At 29.1% G+C, this 23,370-nt stretch overlaps 1 protein-coding gene and 2 long non-coding RNA genes across 4 annotated transcripts; 1 reads left to right on the plus strand and 2 right to left on the minus strand.

Moving 5' to 3' along the window:
• Positions 1-4,007: 4,007 nt before the first annotated feature.
• LOC102669561 (uncharacterized) lies at positions 4,008-8,101 on the minus strand. Of its 2 annotated transcripts, none has more exons than XR_001387513.2 (9): positions 7,983-8,101; positions 7,804-7,879; positions 7,457-7,504; positions 6,959-7,043; positions 6,467-6,565; positions 6,190-6,257; positions 5,367-5,913; positions 4,732-4,869; positions 4,008-4,305 (listed from the first exon to the last, which is right to left on the minus strand). It is a non-coding gene; the product is annotated as an uncharacterized lncRNA (long non-coding RNA). The 2 variants fall into 2 exon arrangements; XR_001387511.2 differs by having other exon boundaries at positions 6,959-7,327.
• Positions 8,102-9,515: 1,414 nt separating this feature from the next.
• Positions 9,516-17,226, plus strand: LOC100802207 (ABC transporter G family member 15). The gene is made up of 9 exons (XM_003521122.5): positions 9,516-9,861; positions 11,397-11,476; positions 13,075-13,536; positions 14,240-14,362; positions 14,454-14,576; positions 14,891-15,175; positions 15,268-15,540; positions 16,244-16,351; positions 16,482-17,226. Exons 1-9 carry the CDS (start codon positions 9,687-9,689, stop codon positions 16,836-16,838), a joined length of 1,986 nt encoding a protein of 661 aa, XP_003521170.1. The 5' UTR covers positions 9,516-9,686; the 3' UTR covers positions 16,839-17,226.
• A 4,548-nt stretch (positions 17,227-21,774) lies between these two features.
• LOC121174597 (uncharacterized) lies at positions 21,775-23,155 on the minus strand. The gene is made up of 2 exons (XR_005890748.1): positions 22,460-23,155; positions 21,775-22,148 (listed from the first exon to the last, which is right to left on the minus strand). It is a non-coding gene; the product is annotated as an uncharacterized lncRNA (long non-coding RNA).
• Positions 23,156-23,370: the final 215 nt, after the last annotated feature.

A 23,370-nucleotide genomic window follows, 5' to 3' on the forward strand; every position in this document is an offset into this window, starting at 1 on the left:
GACAAAAAAAATCTTTACTTACGAGTATTCATGGGTAAAATCCACCACGGATAAAAACAAGTATCTAAATGGGTATCTGCAGATAATTAAAAAATGGTTAAAGTGATTATTTTCCATAATTCTTTAATTTATAAAATAATAATGATATTTGCGACGCTTGTCTGTTTGAAAGCTCACAAAATAATTTTGTTGATTATTTTTTACTTTTTTGAAATTTTTTTAGGAGTCCATGGATTTTCTTGAATTAATATATATCCACATATATCTAAAAAATTTGGGAGTAATTTCTAAACAGGTACCTGTGAGAGTAACATGACAAGTTCTAACAGTGTTAATTGGCCTGTCTCATTGTCATTCTTACTCTTCACTTCATTTCACTTCATTGCTAGGACTCATTCTTTAGGATAATTTATAATTGACAAGACGTATGATAGAAATAGTTTACAATCCTGCTTATTAATGCCATTACCGATCAATCATTGAACAAATATTTCACTCACTTAACATCCCTTGACATGTCAATAAAAGCAACCAATATAAGGTAAACTGAAAAATTTCAGAGGAATGAGAGTAAATTGTAAAAAACAAAACTAGAAGAATGGTGGAAACGAAAGAATTGCATTTTGGCCTCTCTATATCAAAAAATTATTAATTGATCTTAAACTATCACTTAATTTATAGTCCCGATTAATCTCTAATGATACACAATCAAGTGTTTTTATTATTTTTCTTAAATTAAAAACTTAAATGTATTACATAAATATTATTTGAGACCAGAAACACCTACTGATTTACTAATAATTAATAATTATTTCTCTATAACACCATTCTCACCTTTGGAGGAGGGAATGGAGGACTTTTTTTACTATACATTTATTTTTTTTATTTCATTATATTTCACTGTTTTTACTTTATTTTCCATTTATCATTAATTCATTTGTCACATTTATCAATTATATCTTCTTTTCTTTTATCTACTTACTAGTCGGTAACCCGTGCATACGCACGGGTCGTTTCGCTAAATGATTTTCAATGAAAGAATTAAAAAAAGGTATTATAAAAAAAAGCAAAAACACTAACATTCATATATTATTATTATTATTATCATCATGTGGGCTTTGAGTTCCTTAAAAAAAGGATGCACTTTGGGACTTTATTCTTCAACTGAATCCTATTGTTGCAACCCTTGCATGGACAAAGCACCATCACCTTCAACACCGTCGTTGTTACTGTAGGCTGTTCCAAAAATCAAATCACAAAAAAACAGTCAAAACAAGTAAACAGAATGAAGATCAGAAGAGAACTCTATCATAAACAGAAAATCCAACACACACAATACATTTCGATTTTCAAAGCAAACTCACTCATTTGATATTGTGATTCTCTTGCTCCATTGCACCCGCCAAAGATGCAACACACTTGTTGGGAATAATAACCGTGCCTATTTATTTACGAAAATAGAATTAAAATATCAAAATAACGAAAATAGAAGATGGATGAAAGTCGGAGAAAGAAAATATTAACGAAAAGAGAGAGTAATAAGGAAGAAAAAGAGATAAATGGAAGAAGAGAAGATTCAAGATTTGAGCCAGATTATTAAGCGAAATTAAATGAGAAGTTGAAATCCGCCAATTGGAGAATGACACACACCGGGAATCTCAAAGAAAAATCTCAATGTTCACTCCGGACATTACAACATAAAAAAGAGCCTTCAGCCAGAACATAATAATAATAATAATAATAATAATAATAATAACAACAACAACAACAACAACAACAACAACAACAAAATTAAATAGAATCATAATCCAGCTTCCTGCAACAACAATAAATTTTATGATTTAAAATGTAAAATTGCAGTATAATATAAACAGTATAAATAACAACATACTTTTGGAGGCTCCAATAATTGTTAATAATAATAATAATAAATCATTTCATGTATGGGCACAACAGGTACATCTCTTTTGTTAGATAGTTTGTTGCAGGAAGCTGGATTAGGATTCTATTTAATTTTATTGTTGTTGTTGTTATTATTATTATTATAATGATAATAATAATAATAATAATTATATTAATTTTCATTTTATATAATGTACGTGTTGTGCATGAACATTTTTGTTTTTGTGATTCTGATGGTTGTGTGATTATTTGTTTAAAAGGCTGCATTAGGTTCTCTTGAGGACGGCATCACGACTCGCGAGCTCCGAGCCTCACCTTTTCAGAGACGGAGGTGGTGAGATTCCGACAAAGCGATGAGAGAGAAAATTGAAGTTGCGCTTTTTAGAGAGAGAAGTTTTGTTTTGGTTTTAGAGAAGGAAGAATACGCTTCTGAAGAAGGAATATGTAAACGATAATACAAAAAAATGGGTTTTCAGACATGGGAGGAAGCGTAATGGGGAGTTAAAAATCCACCAATCAAGGAGTCACATGTGGTTGGGGCAATAGGAAAAAAATGGTGTAAAAAATGGATGTAAAACAAAGTTATTATTTATAGTATTTATTTTAGGAAAAGATATAGTATTAGAATTATAAGTTATTTTTTTATAATATTATATATATTTTAGTATTGTTATATATTTATTGTTTTTTAGTATTTAATAGTTAATATTATTAATATATATGAATAAGATAATATTAATAAATAAAACTAAGTTGTATTAGTATAAATAACTTATTTAGTAGTAATAAATATATGCCTTTCTAAAAAATTAGTCATTAATAAAATTGATTAATATTTTATACTAATGCAATGTTATGGTGACTAAAAAACTAAAAAAAATTAAAACATCTCTATTTTTAAAATTATTGTATAAAATAGATTAAAAAAACAAAAACACAATCAAACATGTCTTGAAATTGCATTTTTTAAAAAAATTGATGTAAAACCATTTGAAAGTGAGGTAAAATTAATGTAACTCAATTTTGGTCAAATTTGCTTTGTTTTTAAATTTTAATTTGTAACTATTCTGAAAAATAGATCGATAATAATTAATTGAATTTGTGAAGATTTTAAATAGAAAATTAGAATTTAGAATTCTAGATAGAAAAACACCACAAAACTAAATCTGCTTCATTTTAAAAATAAGTGAACTAAATTAGTTAAATAAATTTGAGGTTATACTTTTTCTTTAAAAAAATATTCAAGAGGTTATACTTTTCCTTTTTAAAAAAAAACTCAAGAGGTTATACTTTTCCTTTTAAAAAAAAACTGACGAGGTTATACTTTTATGTTGCACTATGAGCAAGGAACGTACTTAAGATAATATACTTAACACTTTGTGAATTATTTTAATTATTCTTATATCGATTAGATAAGTAGCTATCTCTTGTCTTGAAGGTACACGCTTAACACAATTTCAGTTGAATATTTTCCACAATTTATATTATTCATACAATACTGTTAAAAACACTTATTTGCCTCTCTTTTTGTTATCTTTATTGCATCGCTCATCACAAACTTTTCTTTCTTTTCTTCTCGTCTCTCTTTTCTTTTATACAGAAGTTGTACAAAAACAAACTACGGTTACCATTTCTCATTTTCAGCATATTTGTGTTACTGTGGTGCGATGGAAATGCGGCTTACTACCTTTTCCTTTTATATAATTCATACTAATGTGAATTATTGACTTTATCTACGTGAAATCATGAAAAACATTATAACTTCCATGAATAGTAGCTAGACTTAGCAAGACTTTTTGGTTTAGGAATGGCAGTGATGTAGTCTATATCTAACTTTCTCTAATTTGATTTTAGTAATTTCTTGATTTTTAAAAAAACTGCGGGAAACTCGTTCGTTTCCTCTGCTTTGATTTTGATTTGATCACTTATGTTTCTAGATAAAGTGAGCATAGCTCAAGTTTCTTAAAGGAATATATTACTGGTAATGAATAATTAGTCCTGATTCATATGTTGTCAAGTAAAAGGTAGAGGCAGACTTTTAGAAACAATAACATAGAAACAAATACTTTTCATGCATTTTAGGAATAGAACAAACAACAATACTTCTATCCCAATTCCTGAAAATATAAAAACGCGGACAAATTTCTTTGCGTGAAAATGACACTCACACCATACACTCCCATTGAGAAATCAGAACATAATGCATCAAACATTTCAAGCATTAAGAGTCTCATCATCATCATCTTCAATGTCCCAGCTCAAGTCTTCCTCTTGTTCCGTAGCGCTAAGCCGCTTCTGCAAATCAACTTTTCTTGCGCCACCACCACTCTACTGCCTTGTTTTATTTTCATCAATACTGCTAAGATCCTCAATGTCATCCCAGCGAAGGTCCTCCTCCTCCTCCTATTATGAGAAAATAATCGCTTTGTTGTAAAATGTTTTTTCTGGATTATTAGTCTCCTAATGCAATGTTTGACAAAATGAGAAACATAACATTAAAAAATATGGTGTTTTGACCAGTATATTCACGATATTGATTCAGAAATCAGTACTTGAAAAAAAAAATTAAAAACCAAGTTAGAGCATTTGATATCCTTGGTTTAATTGTCATTCACTTAAAATAATAATAATAAACAATATAAATACTAACCTGCCACAAACCCAGACAAAACTTTAATGTCCAAACTCCAAACCCCCAAATAAAAAGATTTTAGATAAATACAACAACTCCTTACAATAACTTTGAGAGATACTCGGAGAATAAATTAATTTCATTATCTAATTTTAAAAGTAAGAGGGCTCTATAAGAAATTAACATGTTAGTTTTACCTGGCCAAGCATTGCAGCTTCTGCTTTTATTCCACCAACTCCCCATCTAGCAACACCAAGACCATCAATCATAGTTGTGTGTGAATCAGTTCCCGCCATTTGTGTTGAACACAACTCTACCAAGGTATTCTAAATTAACTTGCAAAATTAAAATCACAAAACTTGATTCAGAAGACAAATTTGAATCACAGGATGATTTTTTTTTCATTGTATGTAAAATTAAAATTATTCTAAATATAAAAGTATCGCCAACTCTTTCACCTTCACAAATTCTTCGGCCATATTGGAAAAGGCTCGCAGAGAAAAGGAAGGTTGAATTTTTTTTAATAAAAAAATAGATACCAAGCTGCAGTGAAAGAAAAAGAAAAAGAAGCACGTACATCATATAAAATATCGGAAAATGCTCGCAGAGAGAAAAGGAAGGTTCAAAAAAATAATTTAAAATCAAATACTAAGCTGCAGTGAAAGAAAAAGAAACACGTACATCATATAAAATGAAAATTAATCCAAGACAAATTTTCATCTCTTCACATAAAAAAATATATATTATGCAGAAAAATATTAACTTGCCAAGTCTTCACAGCACGGTCAGTGATTTCATATGAGTTGTAGAAAAAGAAAAAGAAAATAAATACCTTTGGGGCGATCGAGGGTTATGACAGCGACGCCATTTTGATGAACAGAGCCCTTCACAAATTCTTCGGCCATAGCGGAAAATGCTCGCAGACAAAAGGAAGGTCGAAAAAAAAGTTTGAAAAATTAGATACCAAGCTGCAATGAAAGAAAAAGAAAAAGAAGCATGTACATCATATAAAATAACGGAAAATGCTCACAGAGAAAAGGAAGGTTGAAAAAATATATTTAAAAATTAGATACCAAGCTACAGTGAAAGAAAAAGAAAAAGAAGCACGTATATCATATAAAATGAAAATTAATCCAAGACAAATTTTCATCTCTTCAGATAAAAAAAATATATTATGCAGAAAAATACTAACTTGCGAAGTCTTCACAGCACTGTTGATGACTTCATATGAGTCGCAGAAAAAGAAAAGAAAGAAAATACCTTTGGGGCAATGCCGTTTTGATGAACAGAGCCCTTCACAAATTCTTTAGCCATAGCGGAAAATGCTCACGGAGAAAAGGGGGATTGATTTTTTTTTTTTAAAAAAATTAGATACCAAGCTGCAATGAGAGAAAAGGAAAAAGAAGCACGTACATCATATAAAATAGCGGAAAATGCTAGCAAAGAAAAAGGAAGGTTGAAAAACAGTCATGGTCACTTGACTTGAGTAATAATAATAATAATAATAATAATAACAACAACAACAACAACAACAACAACAACAACAACAACAAAATTAAATAGAATCATAATCCAGTTTCCTGGAACAACAATAAACTTTATAATTTAAAAAGTAAAATTGCAGTATGAAATAAACAGTATAAATAGCATCATACTTTTGGAGGCTCCAATAATTGTGTCCTCAGTTTTGCTAGTTTTGCCTTGAGCTGCCCGAGATGATACTCTGCACAAAATTTATGATTTAAAAGAAAAAGAAAAAGATAAAGAAAGAAGGAAATACCTAAATAGGTTTATTGTTATCAAAGCAAGCATGATGAAATTCTAGGCATTATTCTGAAAGTCATTATTCTATTATGTGCATTCACACAAATATCAAAATAAACATTTCCAACAAAATATAAAATTAAAACTTAAAAGTATACAACAACTTACTCCTCCATTGGCCAAAGCAATGGCCATGATTGTTGCAGCTTCCATGACCCATGAAAGAGGATTCCACATAAATCCTAAAAACTTCAAAACCTTAATCTTCTGCAAAATTCATACAAAAGCTCAGCATAGAAACTAAAACCTGGAAGTAGAAACCAACTTTCAATTAAGACAAGAATAACTCTCTTTCAAAGTTCTCCTTCAAAGGAAAAAAACAATTCTTTCTTATTAACCAAGAGTTCATAATATCATATCATGCCTGTGTCAGATTTTGATAACCTCCCTTTCTCTCTCTCTCAAGTCTCGCCTTCTTTTTCTGTTTTTTTTTCCTTTCTATCTTTCTTTTCCTTTCACCCCCTCAAAATGGCTGTACTTTACATTTTCCCATCAAATAATAGAGAAAATGGTATGTTTCACATCTGCTAATTCAAAGCATCTTTCCACACTGAAGAGTGAAAAAAGAAAAAGAAAAAGGAAAAAATTGAAGGGAAAGACCTTCTTCTCCTCAAGTTTGTGGTGGCCAAAGATGATCAGCCTCTCCTCAGTAGATTCTGAAAAACTTCCTCAAGTGGCACGATTTCTTGCAAAGAGATTAAAAGGAAAAAAATAATAAAAAAGAACAAAATAAAAAATACAACCGTAATCCACACAAAAACTGAGGAAATTTGCCAAAAAACAGAACAAAACTTAAAACTTCCAACACCAGGAACATAAAAACAAAACCCAGAAACACTCATCAATCCCATGCTTACTACTCTTATTTTTCAACTGCAAAAAAAAAAAGGTAGACATGAATGATATGGCGGCAAGAAACACATCATTGACCAGTGAAGCAGAACGTAGTAATATCTTGGAACATAATACCTGCCGTAGCAAAAAAATAAAGTAAAAAACATTAGCTACCAAGCTGCAGTGAAAATGTTCATATCCTTTTTATTGTTATGCTAGAAAAAAACAGCAATAGTAACGCTTTTTTCCTTATTGTTTTTTTACCTGCAACAACAAAAAGCAATAGAGTAGTAATGCCTTGGAACATAATACCTGTTGTAGCAAAAAATAAAATAAAAAACATTAGAAAAGCAAACATGCATGAGAACGAAAACCAAAGATCCATGAGAACATCAAAAACACCAAACAAACAACCATGAATTACCAGGAAAACATCAATAACAGGAAGCAAAAGTCAAAACTTCTCCACTCAACAAAAAATGGACAACAACAAAGGGACCAAAAACACAGAAAAATGAGAAGTTAACATGGATGAGAACAAAAATAAAACATGCATGAGAACAGCAGGGAAAGAAAAAAAAACTCATACTGTCAACAAATCATTTCCTTACAGCTTCAATGCAAAGGGAAAACCATCTTGGCCCTTTAACAAATGGGAATGGAAGCTCCTAAAATTATCCTCAGAACCTGATCAAGCAAAAAAAAAACTCGTATTGCCAACAAATCTAAAAGAACCTGAAGAAGCAGAAAAATAAAAAAAAGATTCGAAGAAGCAGAATGCTAGAAATACCTTGGCAGCTTTGGTTGTAGCTCTAGACCAACGGGAAATGACAGTTGAGGGAAATAAAAAACAAAACAAATATGAAATACAGTTACGATTGAGGAAGAGAAGGAGAAGATTGAGGAAGAAAGAGTAATGTGGAGAAGATTGAGGAAGAGAAAAAGAAATGTGGCGGACGGAGAGAGAAGATAATTCCGATTATTAAGTGAAATTAAATGGAGAGTTGAAATCCACCAATCAGAAAACGACACATAATTGTGACAACAAAAAAAATGATACCAAAAAAGAGAGGGGCAATATGACCAAAAAACCCAAAAAAGTGACACGTATCAAAATTTTAAATAGAAACACAACAAACTTTTCGAGATACTTCTCTTCTATTAGATAAGTATATAGAAGTATATAGATATAGATTCTTTTCATTCACATATACTTCATTTTTTAGGCATACGTTAAGTATATATTTTTGCAAAACCCACTTTTCATCTTCACTTTATCCTTCTAATTTTAATTTTTGTCAAATCTCATATCAATCTCTTCAATCAGATATTATAATTAGGTGCTTATATGATATGGAGTGAAGGAATCAAAACCTTGCACCCTGCATGGATTGCTGGTTGAGAGATCTTAAATAGCCTGACAACCAATAAAGACGATCCAGGTGGGCAACTGTCTTTATACATGCAAATTACAAACCCATACTGACTTATCGTACCTGGCAGCATTTACGTGTATAAATTATTGGTCCCATTACTCTTTTGTCTTGTAGCTTTTAGAAAACCACTTACTAAATTCTCTCTTCTAAATAACATAATATTTTTCAATTATCAGTATTTTAATTTACACTAGTATATTATTTTGTATAAGTAAACATAGAAAAAGAATATTATGATTTCCTAAATCTTCTTTTAATATATTATGATATCATATAAGAGAAATGTATGAAGTAATTAAGAAAATTAAATCTAAATCATATAATTAAACGTAAATGATTAAGATTTAAAAATAATTCAAAGAATTGTTCATAAATCTGAACCATGTATAATGAAATATAAGAAAAAATATTTTATATAAAAAAATATCTTATAAAAATAAAATAATTAAATCTGAGTCGTATCATGAAGGGTTAATTTTTAATATTAAAAAATCATATAACATTTTTAAAAATTTATCAAAATTTTGGACACCACATAATTTTAAACAATCCATCAACATTTCTCATTTTTTATTTATTTTTCTTCTAATCACATCATATAATCTATTATATCTATATTTTTCTATTTTTTTAATCTCTCCCTATGTTAACTAGCTAGCAATATTTGGGGTATCGTCCACAAATATTTTTCCACAAAATTAGTATACTCATTGCAGTTAAATGTTAAGCTATAATTAATATGTTTGACCGTACAAAAATTATTACACTGTCAATATTTAATTATATTATTCATATAGGTACAGTTAGATGTTACGCTATAATTAATATGTTTGACCGGATGGTGCTTTAATTTAAATTCGGACCTCTTGCCCATCGTAAAAGGAATTAAACACAATGTACAGGTAAAAAGCTTGTTATGCATAATATATAGAATACGAGAGCAGTACACAGAAGTGAGTAAGTGAGAGCGGAGAGAGAAGAAAACATATATATCAACACTCTCACATATATATACAAGTAGTAGTAGTAGTAGTATAGTATAGACCAATACAGAAGCTATGGTGATGATATGGGAAGATGTAACAGTTGAGAGGCCTGAAAGTTTTGGAGAACACAATAACAATAAGAAGTTAATGCTGAATGGAATCACTGGTTTTGCTGAACCTGCTAGGATTATGGCTGTTATGGGTCCTTCTGGCTGCGGCAAAACTACCTTTCTTGACTCTTTCACTGGTCTCTCTCTTTGTCTCTCTCTCTCTGTTTATATATGTATGTATTAATGTATATGGTTTTGGAAATTAGTTTCATAAAATTTTGATTCTGAAAACTGAAGGCCTTTTATATATCTATTGCCTTTTATATGTATATGACCATGTAGTTGCTGCATGTTATGCGATGGATACTGTATAGTTTATACTAAAAATGTATATTGCCTTTTAGTTACTATATTTAGTAGTTTTTGGAAAAATTATTAAATAAGACAAGGACAGAAGTTTGCACAGTAGTGTTAATTCACCTTGTCTCATATGTGTGAGAGAAATGGTTTAACATCACACTTTTTAATATGAAAAATTATTAAGGTAGTTCTGAATTGTCATGTGCCAACCGTCTCAGTCAATTTATGTAGTAATAGTCAAGTTTTTTAATTTATAAGAAAGAATTAATTATAACACTTTTTTTATATGCTTAATTAATAATACTTGGTTAGTTTAACTTAACCACACAAAATAGCTTGTAAGAGGTGAGTTTCTTCAAATTTAATGATTCTAGAAAATATATTAATATTATCTTAGATTTAGGTTTAGGGTGGAACTCAGTTCCACAAAATCAACTTATAAGAAAAATTCAAATTTTATAAATTTTATTTAAGTCATATCTTTAAACCATGGAAGACTAAGTCACCGCCTTGATATTACAATAAAAACAACTCTCAAAGAAACCAAAATTAAGACCGGCTAACTATTTGAAGATGGTTAAGATTAAACTTTAGTTAGTAGTCATATCACTAAATTAAAAAAGTCACATGTTATTTATTTTATAATCTTGTCAATTTTTTTTTATATTCATTATATATCCTCGTTTGTCATCATAACAAATGTTTTCAGTTCGGGATTCTTTCATTTATATAAATATAAGAAAACATAGTTTTCTTTTTCATCTTATTTTTTTCTTTCAAAGTATACAAATAGTAGTGCAACAACAGTGCTGTGTAATTAACAAAATTAAGTGATCTAGAGTACAATTCATACATTATATGCTAATTATTAATTCATTCTCTCAGTTACTAAAATAAAAAAATAGATTTTCTAATAGTTTTAAAAACTTAAAAACCATGTAAAATATTTGCTTTACTTACGAGAGAAATGTTACTGATGTCTGATTAATTGTTTAGTGTCACTTGATAGACTTCCTTTCACATTGATTAGTGGTGTTTACATTTTTTTTTTAATTTTAAAAAACCACTTCTAACAATAGAATAATAACGTTTCTCTCTTTTCTTGTCTGTGTAAAAATCAAAATATCTTATGAAATCGTGCATTAAAATTAGATACCAACGCTAATTAATTATGTAACCAGAGAGGATAACTTAGCACTCAACTAATGAGTTCGCATTTAATTAACTGTTATGAACTGATAATGGTTTAATTTGTTATTGAGGGTCTGATCCATTCAGCGAGTAGACAAGTGTTATCAACTGATGATAGGTGTTTGGTGTCTTTTCCTAGTGTTATTGGTGACCGGCAATAAGTGTTCACTTTTTTGTACAGGAAAACTTGCTGCAAATGTTGTAGTAACCGGCAACATTCTAATCAATGGGAAGAAGAAAAGCTTTTATTCCAAAGAAGTGGTAAGATAGCCAGATCATGCTATGCCATAGTAATAGTTTTATACTTTTATTCTTTCTTTTTGTTTTCTTTAAACTAGCTAAGGTGCCCGTAAATTCTCACAGATTTTCCATTGTAATACATGTGAAAAATACATCTATTCATAAAATTAGATATTTTTGTTGAAATAAACATAATTAACTAATAAAGCTCTCCAAAATGGATTTGTTTTAATAATAATCACACATAAATTTATAATTTTATTTATAAAATTTATTTTTTATTTATGGGAACATAATATCATAAGGTTTACAATAACTCAGTCATCCTATTTAATTAACAGAGCTAAAAGATTTATAAAATTACATGAGAAAATTATTATGTATTAAAATTTAAAAGTGATTTAAGTTTAAATTTATATATTTTAAAATTTAAACTATGAAATAATAAAATATTCTAATTATTTTACAGTTATCTTATAAATAAATAAATAAATTAAATTTATAACATTAAAATTGATAAAAAAAATATTTTAAATTTAAAAATTAATTAAATTAAATGCAAACTATTGAAATTAATATTAGAAAATAAATTTTAATTTTAATCTCAAATAGAAAATTTATATTTCATTTAGACTTTGGTAGGATGTGTTATTATAGGTGTTTAACATTACCTTTGTTCCTTAAAAAAAATGTATTAAGTTACTAACTATTAAGTTCTCTAATATAGTTATAACTATATTATTATAACAATATTAATTATAGAGAAAAATGATTATATGTCAAAAGTGTAAAATTTTTTACGCATTCATCGAATCATATTCTATCATGTATTGTAAGTTTATTAATTTTTAAAATAATTATTTTAAAATAATTAAAATGATAATTTATGATTAAATAATCATATAAAACTATTTTACAATGTCAATACATAAACATTAAACATTAAGCTCTTAGTTATAACTATCAAAAGACTAATATTTTTCTCCAATAATTTTTTTTTATCAAATTTTCATTAAGGAATAATAATACTATATGTCTTAAGTATATTAAAAATTACAATATAAAATAAAGATACTTTCAAAATAATTTTTTTATATAAAATTATTAAACATAGAATCAAAATATTATTTAGTAATAATATATTAATTAATTAAATTTAAATTATTGTTTAGTATAAAATAAAATTAACGTTATTCAACACAAAATGTTATTTATGATCAACCACAAAACATCAAACTTATCAATTTTTTAGCTGGTCCAATTTTGTAAGATCAACCGTCTATTCTTCGCTTAAAATAATAGTAGAATATCCATATGACTTTTATATAAAAAAATCCATGTGACATGGGTGGCCATCTGTATTTTTTTAAATAGTAAGATACCTGTGAATTCACTCCATTATTGATACATATTTGAAATATATTTGTTTTATGAAATTAAATTATTGTATTAAGTTTTTAATATTAAAAAAATGAGTGTTTAAACAAAAAAAAAGTATACTTAGTTATAGTCTCACAAACATTTCTCATTTTATTTAAAATATTTACAAAATTGTATTGAAAATTGATACTTAAAAATTTAAAAGAAATTTAACTTATGTATATTTCTTGAATTTTCAGTCCTACGTGGCACAAGAGGAACTTTTCTTGGGTACTTTGACTGTAAAAGAGACCCTCACATACTCAGCAAACATAAGGCTTCCTTCTAAAATGACCAAAGAAGAGATAAACAAAGTGGTGGAAAATACCATAATGGAAATGGGTCTGGAAGATTGTGCAGATACTAGGATTGGAAATTGGCATTGTAGGGGTATTAGTAATGGTGAAAAGAAGAGACTTAGCATTGGACTTGAAATTCTGACACAACCATATGTCTTACTTCTTGATGAACCTACTACTGGACTTGATAGTGCCTCAGCTTTCTATGTGGTTCAATCTCTATGCCACATTGCTCACAGTGGAAAGATAGTTATCTGTTCTATTCACCAGCCCAGTAGTGAGATTTTTAGTCTGTTTGATGATTTGCTTTTGCTCTCTAGTGGGGAAACTGTTTATTTTGGAGAAGCAAAGATGGCTCTAAAGGTAAACAGTTTGACTTTAACTATGCATGCAAAGTTGGATTCTAATTTTATTAGGGATAAGATATTTTAGTTGTTTATGTTTTTAATTATATTTAGTTTGGTCTTTTATCTCTTAAAAAAACTAGTTATTTATCTTTTTAAAGTGAATCAAAACGTGCTTTTGAAATAATGATTTTTTGATTTTGGTATATGACTTTGAATTATGTTTGGACTAATTCAAGAATAAAACTTGTCCAGTTAAATTCACTTACATGAAAACTATGGATCTCTAGTAATGTTTGAACAAAAAGAACATAAATATAATAAAAATTACCTAAAAAATGAGTTTAATGAATAATCAGGAAAAAAATCGATAATAGATTTTTTTTTTTAATTTTTCGATTGCTTATTAGTTTCACTTTTGATGTAATTTTCGTCATGTTTATAGTTCTTTTTATAATTGGAGATTTAATAGTTTTCATATACCTAAATTTAATGACAAAATTTTCACATTTTGAATTAATAAAAAGAGTGTCAAATAAAAAAATATCATTATTTTAGAAGAATCATTTTGACACTGTTAAAAAAAAAAATACAAATGACTAAATTGAACTTTTTATAAGACAAAACATCAAACTAAATATAATTGAAAACACAAAAAAGTAAAAGTATATTTTAACCTAAAATTAGCTGAAACTTTGTCTCTAATTGAATTTTGGGAGAAGTTTTTTGCCGATGCAGGTTTCCCCTGCCCTACTAGAAGAAATCCTTCAGATCATTTCCTTATGTGTATTAATTTGGACTTTGAGTTGATTACTGAAGCACTACAGAGGACACAGTTAAATTTGGTATGTATGGGATGTTGGAACCTTTTTTTCCTTACTTTTGTTTTTGATTAACAATGCTTTTGAATGTGAATTTTATTGTCCTCATTGACAGATACCAACAAATTCAACAATTGGAATGAGAACATCAGAGATCAGAAGGATACTTATTCAGAGTTACAAAAGTTCAAAGCTAATGATCGATGCAAGAAAAAGAATTGAACAACTGAAACCCAATGTAATAATTTGTTAGTCAGTGTTTATCATTCATACCTTAGTTATCTCGTATTTATCTGCATCTGAAAACCAGTTTACTGTTTGAGTACAAGATCACTTAATATAAAGCATAGAAAATTTTTGTTGCTTCATGAATCCTGGGTTGAACATCCTTTTGGAGAAAAATTGAAGAACTAACCCATTTAATAAAATTCATTAATCCATTTTGAGCAACAGACAATTTAAAGAAAAAAAAACTATATTTCCCCTTTCTTATCTTGTTTTCATTAAAAAATTGTTCTATATCTTACTGATCTCAGAGATGCAAATATGTAGGAAGAGCAAGAAATTAAGCCCTACATAGGTAGCAGTACCACATGGAGGAAGCAATTATATACATTGACTGAGAGATCTTTCCTAAACATGACTAGGGACATTGGTTACTACTGGCTGAGGATTGTATTCTACATACTGGTAGGAATTACTATTGGCACCCTCTTTTTTCATATTGGCACAGGAAACAACTCAATCTTGGCTAGAGGAAAGTGTGTATCATTCATCTATGGGTTCATGATTTGTTTGTCATGTGGAGGATTACCATTTTTCATTGAAGAATTGAAGGTAAAAATATAATGGTTCCTTTTACTCAAAAAGATATAATACAAGATTCATACTTTCCATTCTCTTTTGTATCTAATCACAATGAAAATCAGGTTTTCTATGGTGAAAGGTCCAAAGGACATTATGGAGAGGCTGCATTTGTAGTGTCAAACATCATATCTTCATTCCCTTTCCTTGTTCTAACATCACTCTCCTCCGGAATAATCATTTACTTCATGGTGCAATTTCATCCGGGTTTATCTAATTGTGCATTTTTCTGTATCAACTTGTTCTGCTGCCTATCTGTTGTTGAGTGCTGCATCATGATTGTTGCCTCAGTGGTCCCCAATGTGCTGATGGGCATAGGAACAGGAACTGGTGTAATTGTAAGCAAACCATTTTTCTCAGCTTCTGAAATAATAACATTTAGGTTAAACTATTGATTTGGTCTCTATAATTGTTCTCACTTTAAGTCTTTAACAAGAAAACTACAAGTTTTAGTCCCTACACATGCATAAAAATTAAGTTTTGATCCTTATTGCTAACACCAAATAGCATTTTCTAACCATGTGAAAAATCACTACAACAACTTTTTGGCAGTGATAAATTGTCACAAAAAACTGTGTAGGGACTAAATCTTACAACTTTTTTGTAGGTTAAATTGATCTTTAGGTCCCTGAGAAAGGTGTTCGTAGAATGGATTGGATCGGTTTTGAAGAGAAAAACCATGCTATCCAATCATTTCGATTTTGTTGATTTATCATCCAATTGATTTAATATAAAATTTTATTATGATCCGATCCAATTTAAAGTGGTTTTTTGAATCGATTTTTTCTGTCCACATTGGATTAGATCAGTTTATGAACACCCCTAGTCCTTGAAAATACAAATACAAATTCAGGAATCGGATTGAAAAAAATAATTCAGGAACTTAACTTAGTTAAAAATGATCAAATATTTCAGAGACCTGTAGATTAATTTAATTTAACCTTTCTTATATAGAGACTAAAACATAAAATGAAGGCAACTATAAAGACCGAGTGAATAGTTTAACAAGTTGATGATCAATTTATTTGATTATGGTTGCAGGTCTTCATGATGATGCCCTCTCAAATATTCAGATCATTACCTGACATTCCAAAGTTCTTCTGGCGCTATCCCATGTCCTACCTCAGTTTTGCTGCTTGGGCAGTTCAGGTACAACATGTTAACTGTTTTGGGAATTAAATCAAAACTAAGGCAAAATTAAGAATACACTAGTACACATAATTAACATAACATTGTGCTTTCTACAATTAATACCTTGTCATGTTGTTTTCAACTACAGGGACAATACAAGAATGACATGCTGGGGGTTGAATTTGATCCTTTGCTGCCAGGAGATGTTAAAGTTAGTGGAGAACAAGTGCTATCATTGGTATTTGGTGTTCCATTGGATCATAACAAATGGTGGGACTTAACAGCATTGGCTACCTTATTATTAGTTCACAGATTGGTTCTTTACTTGGTGCTTCGGTTTGTCAAAAGAGCTCAATCACCTAAACTGTGGTTCTATGCCAAGAAAAGTTTACACTTTGCAGGAAGATGTTTCTTCAGTAAGAAGCCATCTATCTCTTCCAGGAAACAAGCTCAGCATCCATTATCATCTCAAGAGGGTCTAATGTCCCCAAACCTTGCAATATAATACTTTAATATGGTGATGTTAGTCAACTGTCAGAATTTTAATGATATGAAGTGCCATTAAGCATCTCTGATTTAAATCTTTAAATCAGTTAATTTTATTTTAAGCAAAAGAGGCTATGAGAGCATCAAAGTGGATAGACTCATTCCAACTAGGTTGACACCAGGACATCTACTAATCCTCTGCTAAAAAAAGGTGAAAAAGATAAGCTCATAACATGAACAAGAGATGAGGATTGATTTGTATTTTGTAATATTTTTTTTAATCCATAGGAAATCGAAAATAACTAGTATCAAGAAATTTACAATGATTCACACACCTTATTTAGACACTTGAGTTAGATCCTTTTAGTAGTGTTTTGTAAGCAATATTTAAAATACTCTTTGAAGTTGTATAAAAAAGATCTTGGCAACAAATGAATGCATATTGTCTACATAATAGACTAAGACGATACAAAAATTACTTCATAAAATACTTAGTTTTCAATTAAAGATTTTTCATAATTATCAAATTCCACTTGCTGCTAGTAAATGGATAAAAGACCTAGGAAAAGAAATATCAACTTATAGACTTTTAATATTGATTCAACAACAATCCTGGGCTAGGTTTAATGTTTGACATTCAGATAATATATTTTTCACTACCATGAAATGGTTATACAAAAGGTAATTTAATCCTTACAGATCAAGTATTCTTTAATTAGTTTCTCCGAATTCAATTTCATGTATTTTTAATATGTCACAAAGTTAGATGGATGCTTAAGAGATGAAAATTTTGTATGTATATATTGATGCTCTAAAAAGATATGGTCCCTCATAAATATTAATGAAAGATACATTTTACAAAGGTTTTTTTCTTGATAACGCTATCTTATTAGTTGAAAGTTTTTTTTAAAGAAATTAGTTGAAAGTTAAGATGCGGTCTATTGTGAGAAAAACTATCTATCTTTCACGGTAAAAAAGAAATATTGACCGTCAGAATAATTTATTTTTTTAACAAATGGATAAGATTAATCCAGAGAGAACCGGTGCTTGACTGTCAACAAAATTAATTTTCGAAAATTTATAAAAGATAACATAATTGCCATGTGACAATTTTCTTAATTGGAGAAACACGTATTTATTTTACAATGATCTCAGTTATCTTCTCCAAGGTACCCGATCCTAAACAGTGATTTTTCTTTTTATGCTTCAATTTTCCATAATAGACGTGCAGCTATACTTAGCTTTGTGATCAAATAAGCGTGATGTATAGATATGACAAGCCAAAATGATAACATACATGACTCACTCTCACTTATGAATCAACATTTACCATAAACAAAATCTTTCCCACAATCGATATTGTTACCCATTTTTACCTGAGGATAACGGTCATCGACTTTGTCGTACGACACAATGGGTATAACCAGGGACTGAACTAGAAAAGTTTATGAGAGGGGCAAAAAATTAAACCCATAAATTTCAAATTCCTACTTTGATAATCTTATTTTCTTTCTATCTCTCTTCTTATCAAATCATATCACATATTATACTTATTCTTCTTTCTATTTTCTCAATGTATACCTCTCTTCCTATCAAATCATATCACATATTATACCTATTCTTCTCTCTATTCTCTCAATGTGTCAACTACCTTTGGTTGTCAAAAATCTTTTCCCCAAAAATAACACATGAATCAACAATAAATCATAATTAAAATTAAATTTTCTTATATAAATTAAATTAATTTATCTATCAAATAAATTTTTTTTTAAAACCTAACATATAAATGAGAAAATCTTTTTAAATGCAAGTAATATAATTGAAACTTTGCCAAAAAAAAACTGCATGATTAAACGAAATTAACGTATAATTTCTGAAATTATATAGTAGATAAAAAATTAGTGTTGCTATAATTAATATAAGAAAATAAAATACTTTATATAGCAATTAACTTAAAAGAAAATAATTATAGACATAATTAATATATTTGAACAATAAAAAGCAACTGTAGCAATATCATATACTCTATCTTTCTAATGTATAGTTTTATCAATTAACCCAAATATGATTTAATTAAAAATGACACATGTCCAATATATATATATATATATATATATATATATATATATATATATATATATATATATATATATATATTTGGGGGTTAATATAAAACGTTTGAAGAAATTAATATACTGTCCTACGAGTAAGATTTTGTGTGGTGGGGGAACATGCAGATATGTTAAGGAGAATTTGGAATTGAGCCCCCTTAGCTTACAACCCGGTTCCATACCTGGGTATAACAAGGCAAAAAAGGGTCGAACCCCAAAAACACCTTTTAGGATCTGGTGTCTTGGAGAAGATAACTAAAAAAAATAAAATCCGTTTCTCCAAATATAACCATTGCCATGTAGCAATTATGTCACCTTTTGGAAATTTTTGAAAATTAACACTTACAGATCTTCAAGCACCGACTGTCAGGATTTATCCTATCCATCTATTCAAAAATCAATTAATCAAACAGTCAGTAATTCTTTCCAACGTGTAGGTCAATTTATAGAATAAGTTAAAGTTATTAAACTCTCTTATTGAATAACCTCATACTAAATATAAAAAGTAAGTCAAAATATTAAAACTTAAAGGTATGTGGGCCAATCCTAACCCACATGACTTTATGAGTTTTTTAGTTACGTGAAATTCTTTCTCTCTCTCTATATATAATATATGTGTGTCATGGATTAGGTTCAAGCCCCAAGAGGTCGGACAAATTGACCGCTCTAGAGAACTAAATAAGGGTATATAATCACTTTTATCTCTGAATGTGTAATTTATTGATAAATATATTTTTTAAAAATAAAAAATATAAAATTTAGTTCTCGAAAGTTTAAAAAGTGTGATAAATATATCCGACCGTTAATTTTCGTCTGTCATCGTTAATAAAGTAACTTACATGGTATAAAAGGATAAATTTGTCACTAAAATGATTGCATATCATCTCTAATTATCAACATAGAAACATATATGTCATATAATATTTTTTGAATTTCTATCTTTCACTTTGCTAACAAATAAATTGCTAAAAGATGAAAATACAAAATTTAGTTCCTCAAAGTGTAAAAAGTACGACAAATATATCCGGACGTTAATAGTAGATTATGAATAATTATTATAATTTTAAAAAATTTATAATGATTGCGACAAAATATTATCAATGCGAATTTTTATTGCTTTGACGAGTTCTTCTTATTTTTCTTCAACTACAAAAAAAATCAATCCTTTGGTTGTTAACTCTTGAATAAATGTTATCGACATAGAAAAAAGAATTATTGTAAAACAATAAGAAAATCATTGTTTTTGTTTAATCAAAAACTATTTATTTAATTATTCTTTTTTTATAATAAAATATGAATGTCTATTAGTATATGGAATGACATCAAATTACAAATTATAATAAAAATTTGTTGATTTTTAAATTTTTTTTATATCATACACAATTATTTTTTATTGACTGATCATTTAAAAAATCATAACCTAAAAAAATCATTTCAAGGAGGTGAGTGTTTTTTACAAATTAAAATTGTCATTGCAATTTTTCCTAAAAATTATGTATGTATCTAATTTAACTATAATGCTTTACAATAAATATTTTGTTTTTACTTAAACCTTTCATCAAGCATAAGAGTATAAAAAAGTTATTTACGAGTTTATAAAACTAGTATTTTTTTTCTTTTAGACTCAATTTAATTTACGAGTTTGTTAAAAGTAAAATTTTGTCACAATCAGTATAAATTTTTCCAAATTATAATAATTAGTCACAATCTACTACTTTTAACGTCCGGATATATTTGTCACACTTTTGGAGATTAAATTTTATATTTTCATCTTTCAGGGACGTATTTGTCAGCGGAGTGAAAAAACGAAAAGTCAAAAAAATATTATGTAACAAATATGTCCCTATGCTGACAATTCGATATGACCTCGTTGATAATCATTTCAGTGATAAATTTGTCCATATGTGTAACGTAGGCTATTCTGTTAACGGTGACGGATGAAAGTTAATAACAGGATATATTTATCGTACTTTTTACACTTTCGGGAACTAAATTTTTGTATTTTCATTTTTAAGAAATACATTTATTAACGAATTACACATTAAGAAACAAAAGTAACTATTTACCTAAGATATAAAGTGTAAATGTAAAAAAGAGAGAAACAGGAGAAAATAGAATGGAAGAAGAATAGGAAGAGTGTTCAATTGACATAATAGACTTGGCAAAGATCATAGCAAATTAGAGGTTCTTTAGAGAAAACTCATCTCACCGCTTAGCGACATAATGAAAAAGCTGAGTAAGTTTGGATATTCATATTATAACCTGCTGTCTCTTCATATCTCACAATTTCAATCTTATTTCTCCTGCTTCTCATCGTGGGAAATTTTTTATATAATACCCATTTACTTTAAATTTCTTTCGTTGATGTTTCTTTTTTGTTAAACACATGCTCAATTTCAAACTTTTTCTCTATTTCCTTTCTCTTCTCTCAAACTACTATTTCCATTAATTGCTCCGACCAAACAAAATGTTTGTCTTAACTCAAATTTTATCTTTCAATCTTTTAGATCACTGGAGTGTTATTGTATAAGGTTTCAATTTCCGCATGCACGTCAGCTCAACCATATATATATCTTGTTGTTAGGCAATAGGATACATCATAGTACATCTGTCTTATATTATTTGATTTTTGAAGTTAAATATTTTTTCATTAAAAATATTAATTATAAAATCACGATAATAAATTTTTTTAAATACCTTTATTAAAAATTTACTGCTAGATTTATATTTATTTATTTTAAACTATAAAAAATATTTGTTTATTCATATTATAAGTAGTTAATATTTATTTATTTTAAATAAACTAAACCCCCTAAAAACACATATAATAAAAGACGTACGATAGAGACTATAACTAAAGATATATTAAATGCTACTTTATGAAGTTTAAAAGAAAATGCTACTTTATGAATAAAAGGTACCCTTTTCCAACTACTAGTACTCTAGTCTAGGATTAAATACTTGCCTAATATATAATAATATATGGCAAAATATCATTGAATTGTCCAAGATCTGAACTAAAAACAGGTGTATGATGTGATATCTGGAATGCTCAGAGTTTACCCGTACGTACTGGTATGTGGATGGGGAGCATAGTACACCACTCTTGAATTCCCAACTTCATCATTCATTTATTTCGTTTAATTGCGGTTGGTTTCATGCTTCAAACTACACTAATTGCTTGAAACCTTCAAATACATATACGGGCATGCATGGCTCTGCGGAATAATACATTGTATTAAACGCCCCTTTATACAAATAAGTCGCGTTTACTTGGCCATGTCCGTGTAATAAATTCTAAATTTACTCACTTTAATAAAATTTTAAAAATATCTCTTATTGGGGGAAAAAGCCGAACTATGCAATTATACAACTTTAGTTTCAGTAACAAAGAAAACGTATTACGTGAATGGAGAAGATGGAGATTGTTATGAATGAAGACACAGATGCAGCAAAAGAGCATGAGGGAGAAGCAAGAGAAGAAGAAGAGCACAAAAGGTCAAAAAGGAAAATTAGTAAGTCACAGTACCTTAAGGATTATGCAACAAAATGAGGCTGAGCTGACAATGATATTCTAGAAGCAGAATTGTGCCGTTATGGCTTGTCTCCATGGTAGCGCAATATTCAAATTCCTCCAAGGCATACAATGCCAAAATCTGTTAGAATTTGTATATAGAATTTGCACTAGAACATCTATATATATGAAAGATATGTAATTCTAATGGATAACAATAAAACAGTTTCCTTTTCCTTACCTTATTTCGGAGGTTCTAGGCCTCGAATCCTAGACTCTTTTTGTAGTCTACAACAACTTGGTGCTTTCATTGATTTTCATGGCAAAATCAACCTGCTTTAACTCTAACATGGAGCGATTAGAGGAGTTTATGGCCAAACTGGCTTCAAACCACCTCCCTGTCACTGAAAAGCTCGATGACTTGTTGCAACGAGTAGCTGCACTAGAAACCACTGTCCATCATTCACCTACACCTTCTTCCTCCTCCGCCATACCTATACCAAACACACACACTATTAATCCCCATAGATTGAAACTCGATGTTCCCAGATTTGATGGTTCAGTCCCCTCGGGCTGGGTATTCAAAATCACTCAATTCTTTGAATACCATGCAACCCCAGAATCTAACAGACTGACCATAGCTTCTTTTTATATGGAGGGGCCGACCTTAGCATGGTTCCAGTGGATTATGCGAAATCATGAACTCACCACCTGGCCTAGCTTTCTACAAGCTATTGAAACCCGATTTGCCCATTCACCATATAAGGACCCTACTGGTCTTTTGTGCAAACTCACACATACGGGTTTCGTGAAAGATTACCTTAATCAATTTGAAGCCCTTGCCAACACGATTGTCGGATTGTTGCCCTCTTTTCTTCTGAGTTGTTTCGTCTCCGGTCTCGACCCGAATATTTGTCGGGAGGTAC

The sequence above is a fragment of the Glycine max genome, chromosome 3 (genome assembly GCF_000004515.6).
Source record: "Glycine max cultivar Williams 82 chromosome 3, Glycine_max_v4.0, whole genome shotgun sequence".
In the NCBI taxonomy this organism is placed as follows: Eukaryota; Viridiplantae; Streptophyta; class Magnoliopsida; order Fabales; family Fabaceae; genus Glycine; species Glycine max.